Source organism: Nicrophorus vespilloides, unplaced genomic scaffold (genome assembly GCF_001412225.1).
Source record: "Nicrophorus vespilloides isolate i.1.1-1 unplaced genomic scaffold, Nicve_v1.0, whole genome shotgun sequence".
In the NCBI taxonomy this organism is placed as follows: domain Eukaryota; kingdom Metazoa; phylum Arthropoda; class Insecta; order Coleoptera; family Silphidae; genus Nicrophorus; species Nicrophorus vespilloides.
In genome coordinates this window covers 23,043-41,134 of record NW_017095954.1, presented here as the reverse complement: position 1 = coordinate 41,134, position 18,092 = coordinate 23,043, and the positions used below count along the sequence as shown (strand labels likewise).

General features: G+C 36.3%; 2 protein-coding genes across 2 annotated transcripts in view; one reads left to right on the top strand and one right to left on the bottom strand.

Moving 5' to 3' along the window:
- LOC108568978 (death-associated protein kinase related-like) overlaps nucleotides 1-12,444 on the top strand; it is a 42,681-nt gene extending 30,237 nt beyond the window's left edge. Inside the window, exons 2-4 of the mRNA XM_017930335.1 lie at nucleotides 10,257-10,720; nucleotides 10,819-11,065; nucleotides 11,317-12,444. Of these exons, the coding sequence (XP_017785824.1) occupies nucleotides 10,257-10,720; nucleotides 10,819-11,065; nucleotides 11,317-11,701 (1,096 nt within the window). The 3' untranslated portion in view covers nucleotides 11,702-12,444. The remainder of the gene's footprint in view (nucleotides 1-10,256; nucleotides 10,721-10,818; nucleotides 11,066-11,316) is intronic.
- Nucleotides 12,445-14,304: 1,860 nt separating this feature from the next.
- On the bottom strand, nucleotides 14,305-18,017 carry LOC108568980 (dnaJ homolog subfamily C member 16). Its single transcript, XM_017930336.1, has 9 exons — nucleotides 17,640-18,017; nucleotides 17,073-17,333; nucleotides 16,737-17,017; nucleotides 16,492-16,672; nucleotides 16,035-16,432; nucleotides 15,784-15,989; nucleotides 15,305-15,729; nucleotides 15,041-15,245; nucleotides 14,305-14,979 (listed from the first exon to the last, which is right to left on the bottom strand). Exons 1-9 carry the CDS (start codon nucleotides 17,798-17,800, stop codon nucleotides 14,770-14,772), a joined length of 2,328 nt encoding a protein of 775 aa, XP_017785825.1. The 5' UTR covers nucleotides 17,801-18,017; the 3' UTR covers nucleotides 14,305-14,769.
- Between the last annotated feature and the right edge of the window lie 75 nt (nucleotides 18,018-18,092).

Here is an 18,092-nt window from a genome sequence, read left to right as displayed (position 1 = left end):
AATATGCTTATCTTATCACACTTTATTATGGTTTTTACTTTTATATATGTTAAATTCCATATTACTGACTGCATACATTTCAAAAATAGATTAAAATAAACGAAATACTTACTTACAAATAATTTTACATTGAAACATCACAATTATTTAATAAAAAACGACAAAAGAAACAAATTCAACAAAACTGATAGTACAAGTTAGAGCTTTTAAAATTTTGATCGTAAGTTCGGGAGTTCGTAAGTCGGGGGATACCTGTATTAAGTATTGGTAGTAATATTATATAGCAGTTATTCTGAACTTTATATATTCGACACGACACATAGGCATCAATTTATTAAAGGATTGCGAAATGACAACTGTCACTTTGTGAAAACTAGGAAAAATGTGAAAAAAAGTTTGAGAAAATACAATAAAAAAATACACCATCAATAATATTTATCTTGTGTGGTCCGCTTTAATCTCACGGAACAACCAATTATGGTTATTAACATTAAGCTGTGTCATTTTTTTGCGACATTCAATCGAGCGTTTCCAAAAACGGTCTTTTTCCGCGTGGGTCCTGAAATAAGAATCTCAGGGATTATGATGATGTTGTTGTTGATGTTATTACGCTGTCGTTTTTTTTTTGTTTAAATAAATTTCTAATTGGTTTTCTGTTTTGGACGTCGCGAAAATCGCGAGAGAATGGAGCGATAAATTGGAAAATGGACGTTATTATGTACGAAATTAATGGCGATTTGAATAAATTTGCAGCACGCTTTTGGATGTCTGCGCGGCGTTTTACATAATATAGCGAGCGCCGCGTGGGGGCCCCGCCGCGAATAAATATCGATTACGAAAAGACGTATTTATATAACAAATTCATTATGGAGCTTAGCAACAAATCAACAAACAAACACAAACAAAACAATAATACGGAGGATTTATTATTTATCGTCCTATTTTTCTATTGTCCGTAGATTCATCACTCCGGATTTATATACACGCATTAACATATAACAAGATACGTTTTTGGTTTCCACAAAATTTATTACTCTTTGTTTGTTTGCTTTTGATTTCTTCTTTTCTGTTTTGTTTTCCTTTTTTTTTGTTTCTTCCTCTTCAATTAAATTTATTTACCCATCGGGTTTGTAATGCGATTCATTGATTGATGACCGGCATCGATTACTTTCGTCTGTATGTTTCGATTAACGTTAATTAAGTGTGTTTTATTTGATTTATGTGACTTATTGAATTGCATTGCTATTGATTGATTATTTGGATCAGATGTTCACAAACCTTTCAAACGTTGTGTCTCTTTAATAAACATTACGTATTACGTAACCAACAGTATACGTTTGTTTATGATCGTTTGATTAGTTGAATAATAGTATCAATTGTAATGAATACTTGTTTTTAGTTTACATCTTTGTATTTCAGTGAAGAGTCATAAGAATTGAGACTATTTCAATAAAAGTTAAAAAATCAATATGAATTGAAAATATTTATATTACTTCGGTAATTTCCTCAAAGATACAAAATAAATATATAGAATTATTATAAAACAGGAACTTTTTGGCTGCAGCCGCTCAAGTAGCAGACGTTTCACTATTACTGTGTACCGTCTAAAACTGAATAAAAGGTTGCGGATTTTGTTGTTTCCAGGTGAATGTGTTGACTCTCTTTTTATTAGCACTCTTCGGTTTTGACTAAATATGGGTGCGTCGCGAGTCAAGGCTGTGCATTAAGTATGGATCTATTTGTTTGTCTTTGCTTTGTGTTCGATGTTCATGCTTGTGTGTATAAGTATATGCATGTGAATGTGCATTAATGAGAGTGTTATAATTGATGGTGTGTGGGTGCCAGCAGCAACAGCAGCAGCAATTCTCGATGCTGCAAGCCTGTATCGGATTCGTCCTCCAGTCCTCTCTCTGCGATCCAAGTTAGTTTCTCCTCCCTTTCTTTTTATCGAGTAAGGTGACACCGAAACGAGACACCATCAGCAAAACGCAATCCACGAACCACCCAAGAATCGCAATCCATCAATCAAGCAAACAAGCGTGCAAAAAGCAACCTCTGTTTTGGAGGTGTTGTGTTGTTGGTGCAACAACGGGACACGAGCATCATCGGATCAGATGGGAATGGGGAACACAGTTCTATTTCCGGCGCGGGGCGGTTTTGTTTTGGAATACCGTGGCTCCCGCTGGGGCTTTGGGATCAATTTGTAAATATCTAATTGGGGGCCCCGGATGAACAAATAAATAAGCGTCGGGAGCGACTCCGACTCCTGAGTGATTAGCGTTTGAATTATTAGGCGTCGCGACGCGCCCGTCGAAATGCATCCCGCTCTTCCGTGACCGGGACCACTCTCTATTTATACGTACTCTCTCTCTATGCATTATAAAAGGCGATGAAGAAGATGTTGATGATGATGCTGATGCTGTTTACTTACTCGCTTTGTGCGCCCGAACTAATCTCATCCTCCGGCAAGTTCAATCCGTGACATTGACATTTCACGAGGGACAGTTCTAAATTTATTGCCGGGGCATGTATATTTGTAATAGGCTTTGTTCTATTTCGCTCCTCTGGAACGAATTAAAAAAATAAATAAAATGAGAGACTGGAAGTTTTCTTACACCAAAAATATCCAACTATCTTGTTTTGGTCGCAGCTTCAACATTGCAATGTTACTCGGCGTTTGAATTACGCAATTTTTATGGATTTTCAATTAGGTGTTGGCATCCTTGGTGCACCAAAGAATTTCGGGAAATTTTCAAAATTTGTGTAATTCGAATAATCATTTTTTTTTTAAGATGCTGTGATCCTTGGTGCTACCATACAATATCGCGAAATCTTCCTATTTTGTTTAAAGCCAAGGACCTCAATTTGCCAATAAATTTTCCAAAATTCATGTTTTAAGATTATTCAATTTTATGGATTTTCAATAAGATCCTTGGAGACACCAAAGAATATTACGATGTCTTCCCATTTCGTTTATTGTCAAGGTCCAAATTTTGCCATTAAATTTACCAAATTGATTTGGATTAATCAATTTTATGGTTTTTCAATACGGATCCTTGGCGCTACCAGATAATTTCACGAAATTTTCGTTTAATTTAATTATTATTTTCTGCGAACAAATATTCGGGGATTTTCAGTTTATTTTATTGGTCTTATCTGATAAGAAAGTGTAGCGCAATCCATTTAGAATTAGAAAACAAATGAGTTGTACTAAAGGAATCTTGTTGATAGGCATATTCATAGAAGAACTGTTATCATTTTGTTTTGATACGAGTGTATAGAAATATTAATAGTTTAATTTAATCTTCCTAAATATATGTAAAATACAGTATCACCCATCTTTAACTTTTTGTAACGTGATTTTCAAATGTTTCTTGTATTAAAGAAGTTTCTTGATTATTGTCTAATTCAGTGTTTCTCAAACTTTTTGGTTCGGCACTCTATTTTGGTCATAAAAATATCTGCGACCTTCTTTTGGACATACAAAGTTTCTCCGACCCCCCGAAGAATGTGTATGTGCAGAAAAACAACCAGAATTGATCTGACATTATTTTTTTGCGACCCTCACTAGTCTAATTTATAACAGCTGTCACTTTTCGTCAAAACGAATGGTTGAGAAACGATAGTATAATCCAATCTAATGTTTGTTAAATGATAACTGTCAAATTTATGACATTTAGGTTAATGAATTATTTCATTTAATAAAAGCATAAAAGTTAGCAAAAAAATAGCGGAATTTCTTTTATGTTACAATAATTATTTATTTCATTTAACTATGTAAATTGATTGAGTTTCCTCATGGAATTTATGGGTTTACAAATGATGCTAATAGGTTTTGCCAACATTGATAATACTTGTGTTGATTTGTTCCATTAATTTTGGTCACGTCTCAGTTAAAAAACATAAACATATTTTCTTCCGACTGAGAAAATATAGAACGATTTATTGATTTTTCTTATAACATTTTTAAGTTCACTATATTTGTGTGTACGGAAACAATTGCCAATTTAAATATTAAATCTGCCCGTGTTATATCTTTTATTTTTTTTTGTGGAGGTTGACGCTCCTTCGTGTACGTTGGCAACGGCTCAAAGGAGGACGGTTTATGAAACAGATATGATGATTGTTTCGTTATTCGTGTGCAATTCGCGTTGACAGTGAATCAACATATTCATTCATTCGTCCATTCATTGCTTCTCCATTGGAATTGCGTTTTCAATGAGGAAAGAGCGGCGGCAGGCGCCAGAGCGGGCGGACGTCTCGGTACGAATTATAAATTGCACATTATCATAATGAGGAGGAAAGAGGTGGGAAATAATAATGAAAAAAAAAATATGATTAATTTCATACGAAAAGGCTGCGTTTTAACCTGTGATTGTTATGTTGATGATGACGAAGAGGTGGAAGGAGGAGGTGTGAGAGCGTGTGCAATAATCGGAGATGCATATAATTGCAAGAGACAAAAATAAAACAATGATGATTCAATTATGTAATGAGCGTAAGTTTTTTTTTGTAATGTTACTTAATTGTTATCCTTCGGATACAATTCTTCAGTTCTATTTCGTACTGGACCGCTAATCCGTTGATAAATAATAATCGACCGCTAAATGTTATCCGCCGGCTTACGCAACCGTCGTCATATTTCATATTATATTGTGATCGGTTACAGTTGGACGGTATAAATTTAATGCAGTGTTTTATTTGTGTAACCTTGGCAACTGCAGAAAATCCGACGCCTGCCTCTCCGGCGTGCAATCAATTTCAAAGAAGGACGTTTTCGCGACAACTGCACAACGGATCCAGTCTACTACTCCGTGCACCTCAGCATCTGTTTATTTTATATTATCACATTTTATTACGGTGCAAATGTATGTCTGCTTCCTATTTAGCTTTCCATAAATCTGCGGAACGTGTCATGTTAAGCATTTTGTAAGGAAGGAGGAGACGCGTCGTGCTATTTATTTTGGAAAATTCTTTTCCACAATGATCTCATCCATTATCTGAACGTCTCTTCCATAAAATGAAAATCTCGAGTATAATACATGTTCCTTCCAAAATTTAACAATTGAAACAGTGAGAATGATCCAAAGTAAAATAACAATACCTCGCATAGTGCGGCTTCTATCAGTCCGAATTCACTATAGATAGATAAATAATCTAAATAACTTGTTTATACATAAAATCAAGTTTTTTTTCGTTGTATGTAGTTCTCTTTATATTGCAAGTTTAACTTTAATATACTACATTTTTGTTTCTCTCGTTGAATGTTTAACTTTCTTAAAAAAAGTTTTACATAATTTAACAAAAGTTATGTGTGCGTCCTATATATGAATTTTAAGTTTATTGGTAAGATTTTACGCTGTAGTAGAGAATCTTGGGTGCAGTTCAATCATTTCGGTTTGTTTTTGTTTACGTTTCGTCTCGAAAGACCAAGTTGTGTTTTATTCGAGAGGACTGGACCGTGAGAGAAAAAAAAAGAGTGTGGTACAAGAAAATAGTCGATTCGTAACAAAGGCAACCTTTTCAATCGCAGAATTATCATTATCGATCACATTGTGATGCAATTGGCTTTTGCAATGGAAACGTGCGCTCCGCGTACTTTCGCTTTCGTGCACACAATTTATTATTGTTTTTATCGATTTGTATCTAAGCGCCCGTTATTGTTGTCGTTTGTTGTTGCTGTTGTAGAGGATTGTCGCTTTTCTATTATTGCAATCGATGCGACAAGGAGGAGTAGAGGGTTGTGGGTGGTTATAGAATTTAGGCGCATTGTTTTCGGGTTGCGATTTGTTTCTGTTGCGCAACGACTGCTTTCTTGGATATTATCGTGGGTTGCGCAACGCTCTGGTCCACCCCGGTATGCGAATGCTTGTATACTGCGTGCGGATTTTAATCCGAGCAAAACAAAACAAGAAGTCGTCGTGTCGCGCATGCATACCTGACCGGTGGCCAAAGGATCCATTTAAGACGACGCTCGTTCCCAGCGATATACTAGATGATGATGATGATCATCATCATCAGCAGTTGATGGTAGTTGAAGGAGGAGGAGGAGATGGAGGAGGCAGTGCCCGAAACAAAATCGGGGCCAACTAATTTCGGTGTACGGCTCTGCGGCATTTCGAGCATTCTTACGACCTACAGAAAGCACTCAATCTTATTCACAATTAATTGCATATTTAAACATATATTAAAGTTATTGCGCTGGACTATTTCATTTTATCCACTAAATTACTTCGCGACTGGAATTTACTATCCAGTGGAAATTTTCGTTTAGGGTTATTAGTAGAAATACCTATTATATTATCCAATTATATTAATATCTAATTAAAGCGAAATTATATTTATTTCATGGATTTTTAATAATGACGTGTTTAGGCTTTTTTTTATCCAATAGTTTGACGTCAATACATATGTATGCGAATAAATCTTATATTGAAAATTCCCGGAGAAAGCTGAATTGACCTCAGTATGAACTGTAAGAGTTGTCTCTTATTAGTAATGTGCGATGATGCGATTTTCTTTTATTCTTTCTTTCAATCATCTGTAAATTGTTTTGATGTCTGTTACATTATGAATATATTTATATACATTTCTTTATATTTCTGTATTGTATCGTTTCGGTAAAGAAAGAATCTTTTTATTAAAGTTAACTAATTTAGAAGTAACTTGGATGTTTTTGTATCCAATTCTACAATACTATTATAGTTACTATGATGTAATTATTATGATGGCAATATTGTAATAATTTGTTAGCACTTGAACTGTAGTTCTTTGAATCACTACCTAGGAAAAAACATGTGATGTTCTTTGAATCTCAGTACAAAAACTAGTATTAATCAGGTATAGTAATTAGTTTCAAAATTCCATGTTGCACCTTTAGAAACAGAAATCATATGAAAATCGAGATACGACAATTTCGACTTAAGTTGTATTGCCTGGCGCATCCACCATTTGTTACATCAATTCAAGCACACATTTTTCAATTTTATTCGCGAAAACAATCTTTTTTTTGTTTTGTTTTTCTTCTAAATTATCCTATTGTTTGTAATTGCGAGTGCATATAAATCCTGCGGCGAGAAGCGCTGCATTTATAAATAAGTGGACGGTCGTTAGATGGTTGCTTGCAGAGGAAGAATGTGGTCGGTATTTGTGTGCCTCTCTTCTCTCGCTCTCCGTGTTTTGGGATAGTGTGAATTGGCCGACGTCCAGCGGCTGCTGCAGTTGCACCGGCGGCGCCACGCCGAGCGTCGCGACGCCGTTGCAATCTCCACCGCCGCCGCCTTCCACCCAAAACCGCATTTCATTCATTCATAATAACGATGCACACGCACACAAAACGGTGAAATGCTCCACAAGTTACTTACGATACGGCATTCCGGGCGTGCCAAAATAGCTCCAGGAATAGCGCGCCCGGCCACAATAACAAATCAACATGCTTCACTCTCGCTTTTCACGACACTCCGAAACGCAATTATCGCCTTAATTAGTCGCAAGTAACGGCGCCCCGTCGAGCGAATTATTATGTAATTATGATGGCTTTTTAATTATCATCCACCCTGCTGCTGCTTCTTGCATAACACGCCAATTTTGTATTTGGTACAATTTATAATGCAGGCAAAGTAAGAGTCAATTTACTATTTGGTTTGTTCTTTTAATTCCGTTAATCTTATGCGATTCTTTCGGAAATCGGAAACGTGCAACCGCAGGATGTGTCGGCGGATCATCGTGGCTCCACCTCGGGTATCGTCACGTCTATTTCAACGCTTTGTTTTCTTTTATATCTTATCTTCGTTGCAATCCCCCAATGGATAACGTAATCTTTCGTACAATTGTCCTTAACCACAATCCGTTGAATAAATTATTATCTTTTGCATCAGATGACCATCAATATGGTCATCTTTATAATAATCCTTCAGTCGATAACGTAATCTCTCTTAAAATTATCATTACAACACAATATTTCAACATCTTAAAAACAATTCTCATTAAATATGTTATTGTTTTTAATAATATTCACGATATGTTCGTAACATTGATTCAATGGTTGACGTAATTATCCTAAAGTACAATTCTCAAATTATGTTATTATTCTTTGCAGACCACAATAAATGAATGATATCTTCATAGAAATTCTCCAGTCGATAACTATAATTATCCTTACTAACTAAATATATTATTTTTCTTAGCAATATTGAAAAACACTTTCATAACTATCTTTCGTTCGATAACGTTATCTCCCGTATTATCCTTTAACACAGTTATTACTTTTGTTGCTCGCACTGCAGATTCAACATTCAAGGACGTTCGGTTTTCAACAACTATTCTAAAAATACAGTATCCTTTTCTTTGTAAATTACGATTGTGTTTCTATTTTAAAGTTATATCAATCTTATCGCGAGTCCCGTTTATCTAAGGCATGCAATTAATTAAATGTCTCAATGCATTAACTCTATAAATATACACAATTTTATACTGTACAAATTCCATTTATATATCAATTGAATTTTGTCCTCGCTTAATTTTTATTTTATTATTTTTTTAATGTTGATCTAACTGTATAAGCAACTTAAACTAAGCGATAGAACGTAATTAATAGAATTTCTAATATGTTTTTAAATGATTCTGGTAAAGTAACGGACGATTGCGGTATTTTTATTTATCTAAAATCGGTGATTACTTGGAGATGCACATGCATTATGAATATGGGTAATTCATGGGAATGTTGAGCGGTCGTGGACGGCTTCCGCTCTCGAAATAATTCGTGAATCACTTTGGAATGAGTCAATGGATGGATGCAAGAAGGGCGGTGTTGAGGCTGGTGGTGTCGGTGGGTTGTTGTGCTCCTTAATGGCAGTGGGTTCACGTCGAGATTTTGCTTGTCGCCTATATATATTTTTTTTACTTCAATTTTAAATAGAATTAAAGTGCTGCTACAACATCCAATGAGTGTGTGAGTGTGTCTTTTAATCTCGAGCACTTCCTGTGTATACGAAAATGGTAAACGACCGCCCCCTTGCACATTATGCACCAGTGTTGGCATACCTCCGTCGGTTTGCTGCAAATTATCGTAATTTATAGTCCGCAACTATTTCCATTGTCTCGAATGGTTATAAACATTATTGGGTGTTGGTGTGTGTTAACCTTTCTTTCTTGCATAATTACTTAAAAAATGGATTTCATTATCACAGATACGATCAATGTTTCAATTAATGTCAACATGTGAATAATAACATGTAAGATAAAATTAAGAAAAAACAAGTATGCAATTATATTTTATAGTATTAGAAACACAGATATTTTTGTTATTGTAATTCATGTTTAAGGTCAACACATTTTCATATTAAAAATATATGGACCATAATTTATAACTGTCAAATAAAAATTAATACTTAAACTTAACATAAAAATAATGGTGACAAAACAAAATAGTAATGATTATTTTATGACAATTTATATTAGTATGTAAATGCAGTCTAATATTGAAGTAGACGATGTTTTGTATCTATCTTACCACAGAGGACGTTTTTGAAAATATGTTTTCATCAAAAGATTTTTTTGTAACTGTCTTAAGTCATATTCAATTGTCATAAATTGTTAGTAAACTCTGCTACCATTTATTTGTATGTTTAAGTCTCATAACACGCATAGTGATACATCAGTGTACTTGCAAAATTATATAAGATATAATTAATCTTTTAACATATTTAAATCATATTCAACTGATACTTTTTAAGGTTTTTATTCGATTTTTTATAAATCGTCAGTATCTTCTACTTGTCTTTGTATTACGTATAAATTATCAATAAAATATCCATATTGTTGAAATTAATATTAGATTTACTATTCGTGCGAGTGTACTTTAAAATAGTATATTGCGATTGTAGACAGGAAGGAAGGATGGAAGGAAATGTAAATAAAAAGAGATTTGTATCGTTTACGAATGTTTTAGCGTGCGGAGCAATAAAAACCTGGCGCTTAAATTGTAAATGTATGTAATGGTATTTATAGCGTGTCTGTGCCAAAAATACATCCGCCATGAAACCTCGGGCGATTTAGACAACATGCAGATGCAGATGGCCTGTCTTTTGTGCCAAGTTCATTGCCGCCTGGGCGCTTGATCTTTACGAGTTTGTAATGTTGAACGTTTCTCCAGAAGCGTCTCTTGGTCATCCTCTTCTTCGTCGCGTTGCGGTTGTTGTTCTTATCGTCGTCACCACTTCGTTATTTTATATTTATGGTGTTGTTCTTTGTTTCAGGGGGAAATTTGCGAACGTCAGGAAGGCGACGCACAAATTAACCGGAGTGAGTTACGCGGCAAAGTACATAAAGAAACGCAGAGGTTCGACGTACTTACTGCCCGAGATCCACCACGAGATAGCAGTCCTGAGGATGTGCGAGGCGAACGATCGCATCGTGCGAATGCACGAAGTGTACGAAACCACGACGGAGGTGATCCTCGTGCTGGAGTTGGCCGCCGGCGGCGAGCTGCAGCACATCTTCGATAGAGAGGAGTGCCTCACCGAGCCAGATGCGCGCAAGGTGCTGAAGCAGATCCTCGACGGCTTATCCTTCCTCCACGACCACCACATCGCCCATCTCGACCTTAAACCGCAGAACCTTCTGCTCAGCACCGACGCGGAGTCCTTCGACGATGTCAAGCTGTGCGACTTCGGAGTATCGAAAATCCTCGAGCCAGGCTCACAAGTACAAGCCATTTTAGGTAAGGAATGGGCGTCAGCCAATATGATAAAACTTTCTTACTCTTACTTACGATGGTGGTGATGATGAAGATGTTGATGATGATGTTCACGCCCGCAGGTACAACGGATTATGTGTCGCCCGAGATTTTACGGTACGATCCGATCACGCTGAAAGCGGACATCTGGTCCGTGGGTGTCCTCTCCTACGTCCTCCTCACTGGCTTCACCCCCTTCAGCGCAGACGACAAACAACAGACCTACCTCAATATCAGCCAAGGCGACGTCACCTTTGAGGAGGAACTCTTTCAAAACATTTCCAGCAGCGCGATCGACTTTATCAGATGCACCCTCGTGCTGGACCCAACGTAAGTTTACACTTGTCTTATTACTAGCGCACATTTTCTACTGCCTTCTCATGCCAAATTGACGAAAATATTAAAAATATATACATTTCCATTCGAAATGAAAAATCTTCCGGTTTCGATCTAGTAGTGGCATTTGACACGATATTCCAGTTCTTATACTTAAAGTGGATAGGAAATCTACAAAATTAAATTTGAAACAAATAATGGTAATATAAAATCAGAAATTTTACTAATTACTGTTGGTTTTATAGGAAGAGGCCGTCAGTTAAAGAGCTGCTTCAACACAACTGGTTGACGCCCAGACTGTCCATGACGAGGACGATTCTGACCCAGATCAAAACGGAGCCCAACAACCAGCAGCAGATTGTCGCCAGATGCAACGGGACAACGGTGACGGCGTCCCCGACGCCCGCTGTGCCCCCCCAATCCTCTGACTGCTGCGTCGTCTCCAAGCAACCCCAGCCCCAGTCGCAGCAACAACGTAAGAGCTTCGAACCATCCCCCTTCGGTGACGGCACACCATTACGATCATTTGCCAACTGTATGTGCGCACAATGCGGTACTACATGCAGACACCTGCCGCACAACACGGTCTCAAAGACCACCATCACCATCGACCGCGGCATCCTTTGCTAGTAGTACCCAACCATCAGTACACACCCCCCCCCAACAACACACATACACAGCCTATACATACAATGTAGCGTTCTGTACCGTTCGTCCGCCGCTTTATCCGTTTTGTTTCGCTTAAAGAGACCCTCGAACAAAACGGAACGAGATACTGAACATTTGTTATTGTGTAATATTTGTGTTGTCCGTCGTGACAGTGACCGTGTTTACCACCATCCCCACGTCCACATCCTCCGCCACGTTTCGTTCCGCACCTACCCTCATCATATGATTACTTGTTGAATTTATCTCTCTCTCTCTTTGTCTGTGTGTTTTTCTGAAACTCTCCAAGAGAAGACTTGTATTGTTAGAAAACAAAAAAATTATATATATATAAAAAATATGAAATAATAATAATGACAATTGAAGCAAGCAGCCATCCACAAAAAGGAAAAGCAAAAACGAAAAGGATCCGAAACCAAACCTGTGCCTTCTTGTTGAAAATTTTCAAAATTTATATAAAAAAAATGTATATACAAAAAAGCGTACGTACGATTTTCATCTAAGAAATTATATTGTTACATATTGATGTCGGTAATCAAACTTGTTTTACGCAATTAAACTCGGTTAGAAAATTTTACTTGATTACCGATAAAATATCCGTATTGTTCCATACCTGCATTACATACACAAACAACCCAATTTACTTTTTAATTATTTTACAACTATATTTTTTCTCGTTTTTTTTTTCGTTACTCCGGTAATAATTACTTTCTGTTTTTTTCGTTCATAATTATAATTGTAATTATTGTTACTATTACCCCCGGATTCGTTCATTAAACTATTATTATTATTATTTCACGTATGTTTCTCTTTTTTTTGCGGGCTGTGGTATTAAAAGTTATATAAAAAAAAATAAAACAAAAAATATATAAATAAAAGAAACTGAAAGAAGAGGAAAATCGTAATGACGTTGGTCTGTTGTTGTTTGCCCCTTCTTTTTAATTAAGTTTTCTTGATTTGTACGTATTAATTATTTCGAATATTTTTAAATGAATGAGTTTTGTTGAGGAAGAAGAAAAATAGAAATTGGTTAGATTGTGAATGATCTTCTACGTTGATATAAATCTATAAATATATGTGTATTAAGAGAAGGATATTATAGAAACGTTTCTGCTGTGTATAATTGTATAAAGAGTTATTATGAATATTAGCGCACAATATATGTTGTTTTTTTTTGTCTGTCTGTTTTTATTTTTCTTTCTTCTTCTACTTCTGCATCATCACCGTCGTCGTCGCTGCCGCCTTCGACTCTCATGTTACATGCATCTCGCTATATCCATGTTGTTTCAATGATTATTGTGATGTTCGCAAAAAAAAAACTTCTGTACGAGAACCCCCGCAAGTTCGATGCCTTCTGTCAATTTGAATATTTCCCCGTTGTATTATTTTCTTTTACTCTTATTTTCTCTTTCTTTGCAGGAATTTAAATTAAAAAAAAAAGCTATTTTCCACATATGAAGCTTTGATACTTTACTGTTTAAGTACATATTATTACGCCAAATTTAGTTAATTTATTGTATGTTAAAATAAATTTAAAAAAGAAAAACGAACCTACCAAAAAATCACCTATTTGATTTTTATATAATTTCCACTTCCCTCTATTTCTTTAATTATGAAATTGGAATAAAAAAAATCATATTTTCATATATTTTTTCTCCATTAAAAGTTACAATATTTGTAAATTGGTACTAAATTTGATTCATTTACAAAATATCAAAAAAAAATCATAATTTCAAGTATTTTACAAGATCTGTATCAAAAGAGTCTATAATTCCAAATAAACTAATTGAATTGACTTAAAAATATACATGACTAAGATCGTATTTCTGCCAATATACAAATTTAAATAGTAAATAATTAAAATTATACATTTACCTAGGCAACCAAACGTAAGTATAATAAAAAATTTAAACTAGTTGTAAGCAGCGCCAAAACTATTGAACTATAACTCTTGTAATATTTCCAATAGATGGTGTTTAGAGTAATTAAATTTAAATATACACATGTTGCTTATTACATTATTTATCAAAGTATAGGAGTATCTATTATTATAGTAGAATATAAATGTTTACAACAAACTTTTACTATTATTGTTTCTAAATAATATTGTAGTTTAAATTTAAACCTTTCCAGCCCAGTTATTCCAAATGGATACATTAATTTTTAAATTCAATTTTGTATTTCGACGATTAAAATATTGAAAGCAACTAATTTGAATGAAGCTAGATCTATTTTTAACAGTAGATAATGAAATAAAACAGGTAAGATGTTTTTTTATGATTAAAGAAGTGCTTTTATAAAGATTTGAATGAAATAAAAAAAAGGAAAAGGTTAAAAATATTGAGATCACATTTGAATCATGATGTATAATAACAGAAATATAAAGAAAATAGTTGAAACATTGTAAAATTAAAGTAACACATATGTGTATATTTAGTTGCATATATACAAAACTAATTGTTTAATTTTCTTCATCCAATTCGAGTATATTAAAAAAAAAAATCTGGATATTTACAAATAGTTAATGGGTAGACAACTCACGTTGGGAATAAAATAAATGGTAGAAGAACTGTTTAATTTATGTTTAATTGTGAAAGAATTACTAGAAAGAACTAGAGCATAGTTCGTAAGTATAATCGAAACATACGTTCATAAACCCGACCTATTTATGGCACAAATGATCTGTATCACGTAAATTATTTGATTGTTCATTTTATAATCCTTAAATGTATCTTCTAACTCTGCTTTTGCTGCTGTGAGACTGTGCACTTTGTCGTTAACTCTTTAGAAAACTATCCAACAAATAAATAAATAATATGACCAACAACGAACAGGTCATATGAAAATTGAATAAATAATAACTAATATTTAAGGGGGGGGAGACTTCGTTCATTCATCTTTGGCTTCTATACAGGTCACTTACTCTCAATGAAACTTACAAACACTCAAACTTGCTCACTTTAGCATCCCATGTATCTGCTTTTAAATATGTTGTTTGATACGAAGGCAAGGAAAACATAAATGAATTTCATTCACTTGTTGGGAAAATCCGGCCAGTAATTGATGTGATAACGGTGAGTCGTCCCTTCGAATAATCTGTCTAGCCAGTTGGATAATCCGTCCAAGAGATTGCCTTGCAACAGAACTTCATCGGATTCCGAATCCGTTGTATCACTATCGAAACCAAGGAATTGTCCCACTTCCGGATCTCTGTCCACCTTCTTCACTCCTTTGTACAAAGCCTATAAAATGTATAGAGATTTTAAAATAAGGAATTTGAATCATTTGCAAATGAATGAATACCCTAAACTTTTTGTTCCTCTCGTTGTGTTTGGCGTGGAACATGCAAAAGTACTTCCTATGTCCGTTGAGTGCGAGAACAGTTCCAACGCAATTCCTAGGGTTAATATTAAGGTCTCTGCCCTCGGGTAATGATAGTTCAAGCAGTTCTTTGTACCAACTCAAACCGCGTTCCACGAACATGTACGAAAACATTAGCGTTTTATTTCTTAAATTGAAATCATTAAAACAAATGCTTATAAGAAATCGATTAAAGCTATTGCTTACTTGCGATAGGGCCAAACGGCTTTGTGGAATGGTGGAATCAAGGTTTGCCTGCTCTGCATGTCCATGACCAAGAGGATTGTGCGACAACCAGGTTTTAGCATTCTGATCAGTCCGTTGTATTTCTCGGACCGAAGCTCGTGCAGTTTCAGTTCCTGCTGATAACCGGCGCCGCCACCGTTTAAGGAATCGTTATTATTCTCGCCCCTGTTCATCTTCGCCTTCTCTTTTTCCACGTTCTCCGCTTCCAGACGCACCAAATACGCCATGATGTAACCCAAGATCACGATGAAGATCATAGTGCCTAGGACGGAAAGTGCTGGCAGCAATTGCTCCTTATCTAGACTGTCGTACAAACTGCCCGTCATCATCACCAATTTCGTGATGATCCTTCCGAAAATCCCTTTGGCGTGTTCATCAAACAGCTCCTGCAAGCAACAATCGATTGCAAACTGGATCTACTTGCTACTCGATGAGCTTACCTTAACGAAAGCCTCGTACGTCAACGCTTCCGAGGACTTCAACAATCGGCTGAGAGTGTTCTCCAGTTTCTGGGTAGTATCGTTAATGTTATCCTGGGTCTCCCATTTATCGCTGACCCACTCGTACTTGATGTGCGTGGTGTCTCTTCGCCAAATGATGACGATCCGAAGGATAGGCTCCAAACTTTCGCCATCTAAAACCCGAACTACTATCAGTATTTATTCCGTTATATTCTATTGCGTTCAAAAACCTGGCATTAAAGAATTAACGAACTCGGTCTGCTTATCGTGGTATATGTAGACGAAACGAACTTTATCCGAATTGTATGGAGAGTTTTGAGCGTAAGTGCGGAAAGCTTCACGATGTGGATCATGGCTATCGCTGTTGCTGGTAACAAGGACGACGCAGAGGCGTTTCCCCCTGGTGTTCCACTCGCAAGGGCACAGGGATTCCAGTATACCTTGCGACGAGAGCCTAGGCAGCGCCAGGTACTGATGCGTCGAGATGATTTGATCCAAAGTGCTCGTTGGGATGTCCTTCATGCTCACAGTGGCAATCGGTCTGCTGATGTTCTCGTTGAACAGCAACACCGTATCCATATCATTGGACACTTGGTACTTCCTGCGAATCTCCTCCGAATCAACGAACCTAAAATGGAAACAAATCTATTGGTTTCGTTCTATACAAAACGATTGAAGCATCCTCACCCGAAAGCAACACGATCTCTGAAGTGGTAAGCGGTGATCAGATACCTCAAACGTATATTCTCACGCGGTTCGAAGATCAAACCTCGAACGCGATTGTCCTCCCATCCGTTCAAAAACTCTTCCACATCTGCATCCTGCACCTTCTGCACCAAATTGTACGGCAACTTCTTCCTTATAAATTCTAAACAAAAACAACAATGATATCAATATAATGTATTCGTTTCTATTGTATATAATGAAATTACCAACGATCTTTTGAAGACTGGTGCCCGTTTCTTTGTACACGAATGCGTTACCGTCCAAAAGAAGCACCAGGCAAGGTAATGAGTGCACGTTCAATCTTCGAGCCAAATTGGGCTCTCGTGCCGAATGCACAGTAACCAAGTTTACGCCCAAAGGACCCAGATATTCGACCAATTTCCTCATGTACGGAGCGGCTTGAAGGCAAGGAAAGCACCAATCGGTGTAGAAGAAAATCAGATGCGGCACCGTTTGACTCCTCGGTATTATTGTCTTGTCGTATTGCCTAAAAAACAGTGTTTATGAATATTCTAACGCGTAGCAATGCATCACTCAAGTACCTAATAGTTATCGATAGCTTGTGGAAAAACGTTATATCACTATCTTGGAAATTAAAACGTCCTCCATGCTGCGCAAAGAGCTCCTCAAAGGGATTTGGTGCATGGTATTGATGGTACTCTGCCCTAGCATTAACATTCTCCTCAGTGATTCCCTTTTGATCATAATTGTACCTCCTTTCAACATCACTCAGCAATTCATAGGATTGCTTGATTTCCACGAACTTGCTCTCTGCTGATGGATCACTAGATTTGTCTGGATGCCTTATAAACAAATAAATAATTTATAAACAGAAATATTATAATTAGCAGAAAAACCCAATCAATATCTTGGAATTGCCAATGTCAAATAGAATTAGCAGATGTGCAATAAAAATAAACAAAATGTGTTTGTGTCTGCATTGAATTGTCTGATCAATAAAACATCACTTGTAGAAATAATAAATTGATTGAAACAATAACAAAGGATACCTGGATTGAAATATTTATAATGCAGGCAACCCAATGCACGGAAAGAATATTATTGTAAACAAAATATAAACAATTGAAATTGTTGAAGTTCTTTATTACCATTCTTTGGCCAATTTGAGGTAAGCCTTGCGGATGTCCTGCTGCGTAGCGGATCGCTTCAGTCGTAGAATCTTATAGGGGTCACCTAATTCCGCAAGGACGGCTGCGGCCCAAAGGGCTGTGAATACCGCCAAGGTCCGAAACTGTTGCGACCATCTCATTTTCCTCTTGCTTCCTTCCAAACCCTTTTTTTCTATTCACACGTAATTGCAGCCCTTTATTACTATGGGACAACTGTGCAACTTTGTCTACGGTAAAATCACAATCATTTATAATATATATTACAATATTGATCTGGATCGCACGCCAGAGCCACCAACGCACCGCACGCGCATCTCGAACCGAACTCTGCCGCAGATCCAGGACAGCAGGACCACAAACTGGGAAATGTCAAAATCAGCTGTCATCTAACTGTCAAAGGCATTTAAACTTTAAATGAAAAAAGTTGGAATG

Coding starts and splice junctions, on each gene's coding strand:
- LOC108568980 (XM_017930336.1), bottom strand. CDS start 17,800: ATGAGATGGTCGCAACAGTTTCGGACCTTGGCGGTATTCACAGCCCTT. Junction 16,673..16,736: donor CAGTCTTCAAAAGATCGTTG/GTAATTTCATTA, acceptor GTTTTTGTTTAG/AATTTATAAGGAAGAAGTTG. Junction 15,246..15,304: donor GCCGTTTGGCCCTATCGCAA/GTAAGCAATAGC, acceptor TTTCAATTTAAG/AAATAAAACGCTAATGTTTT.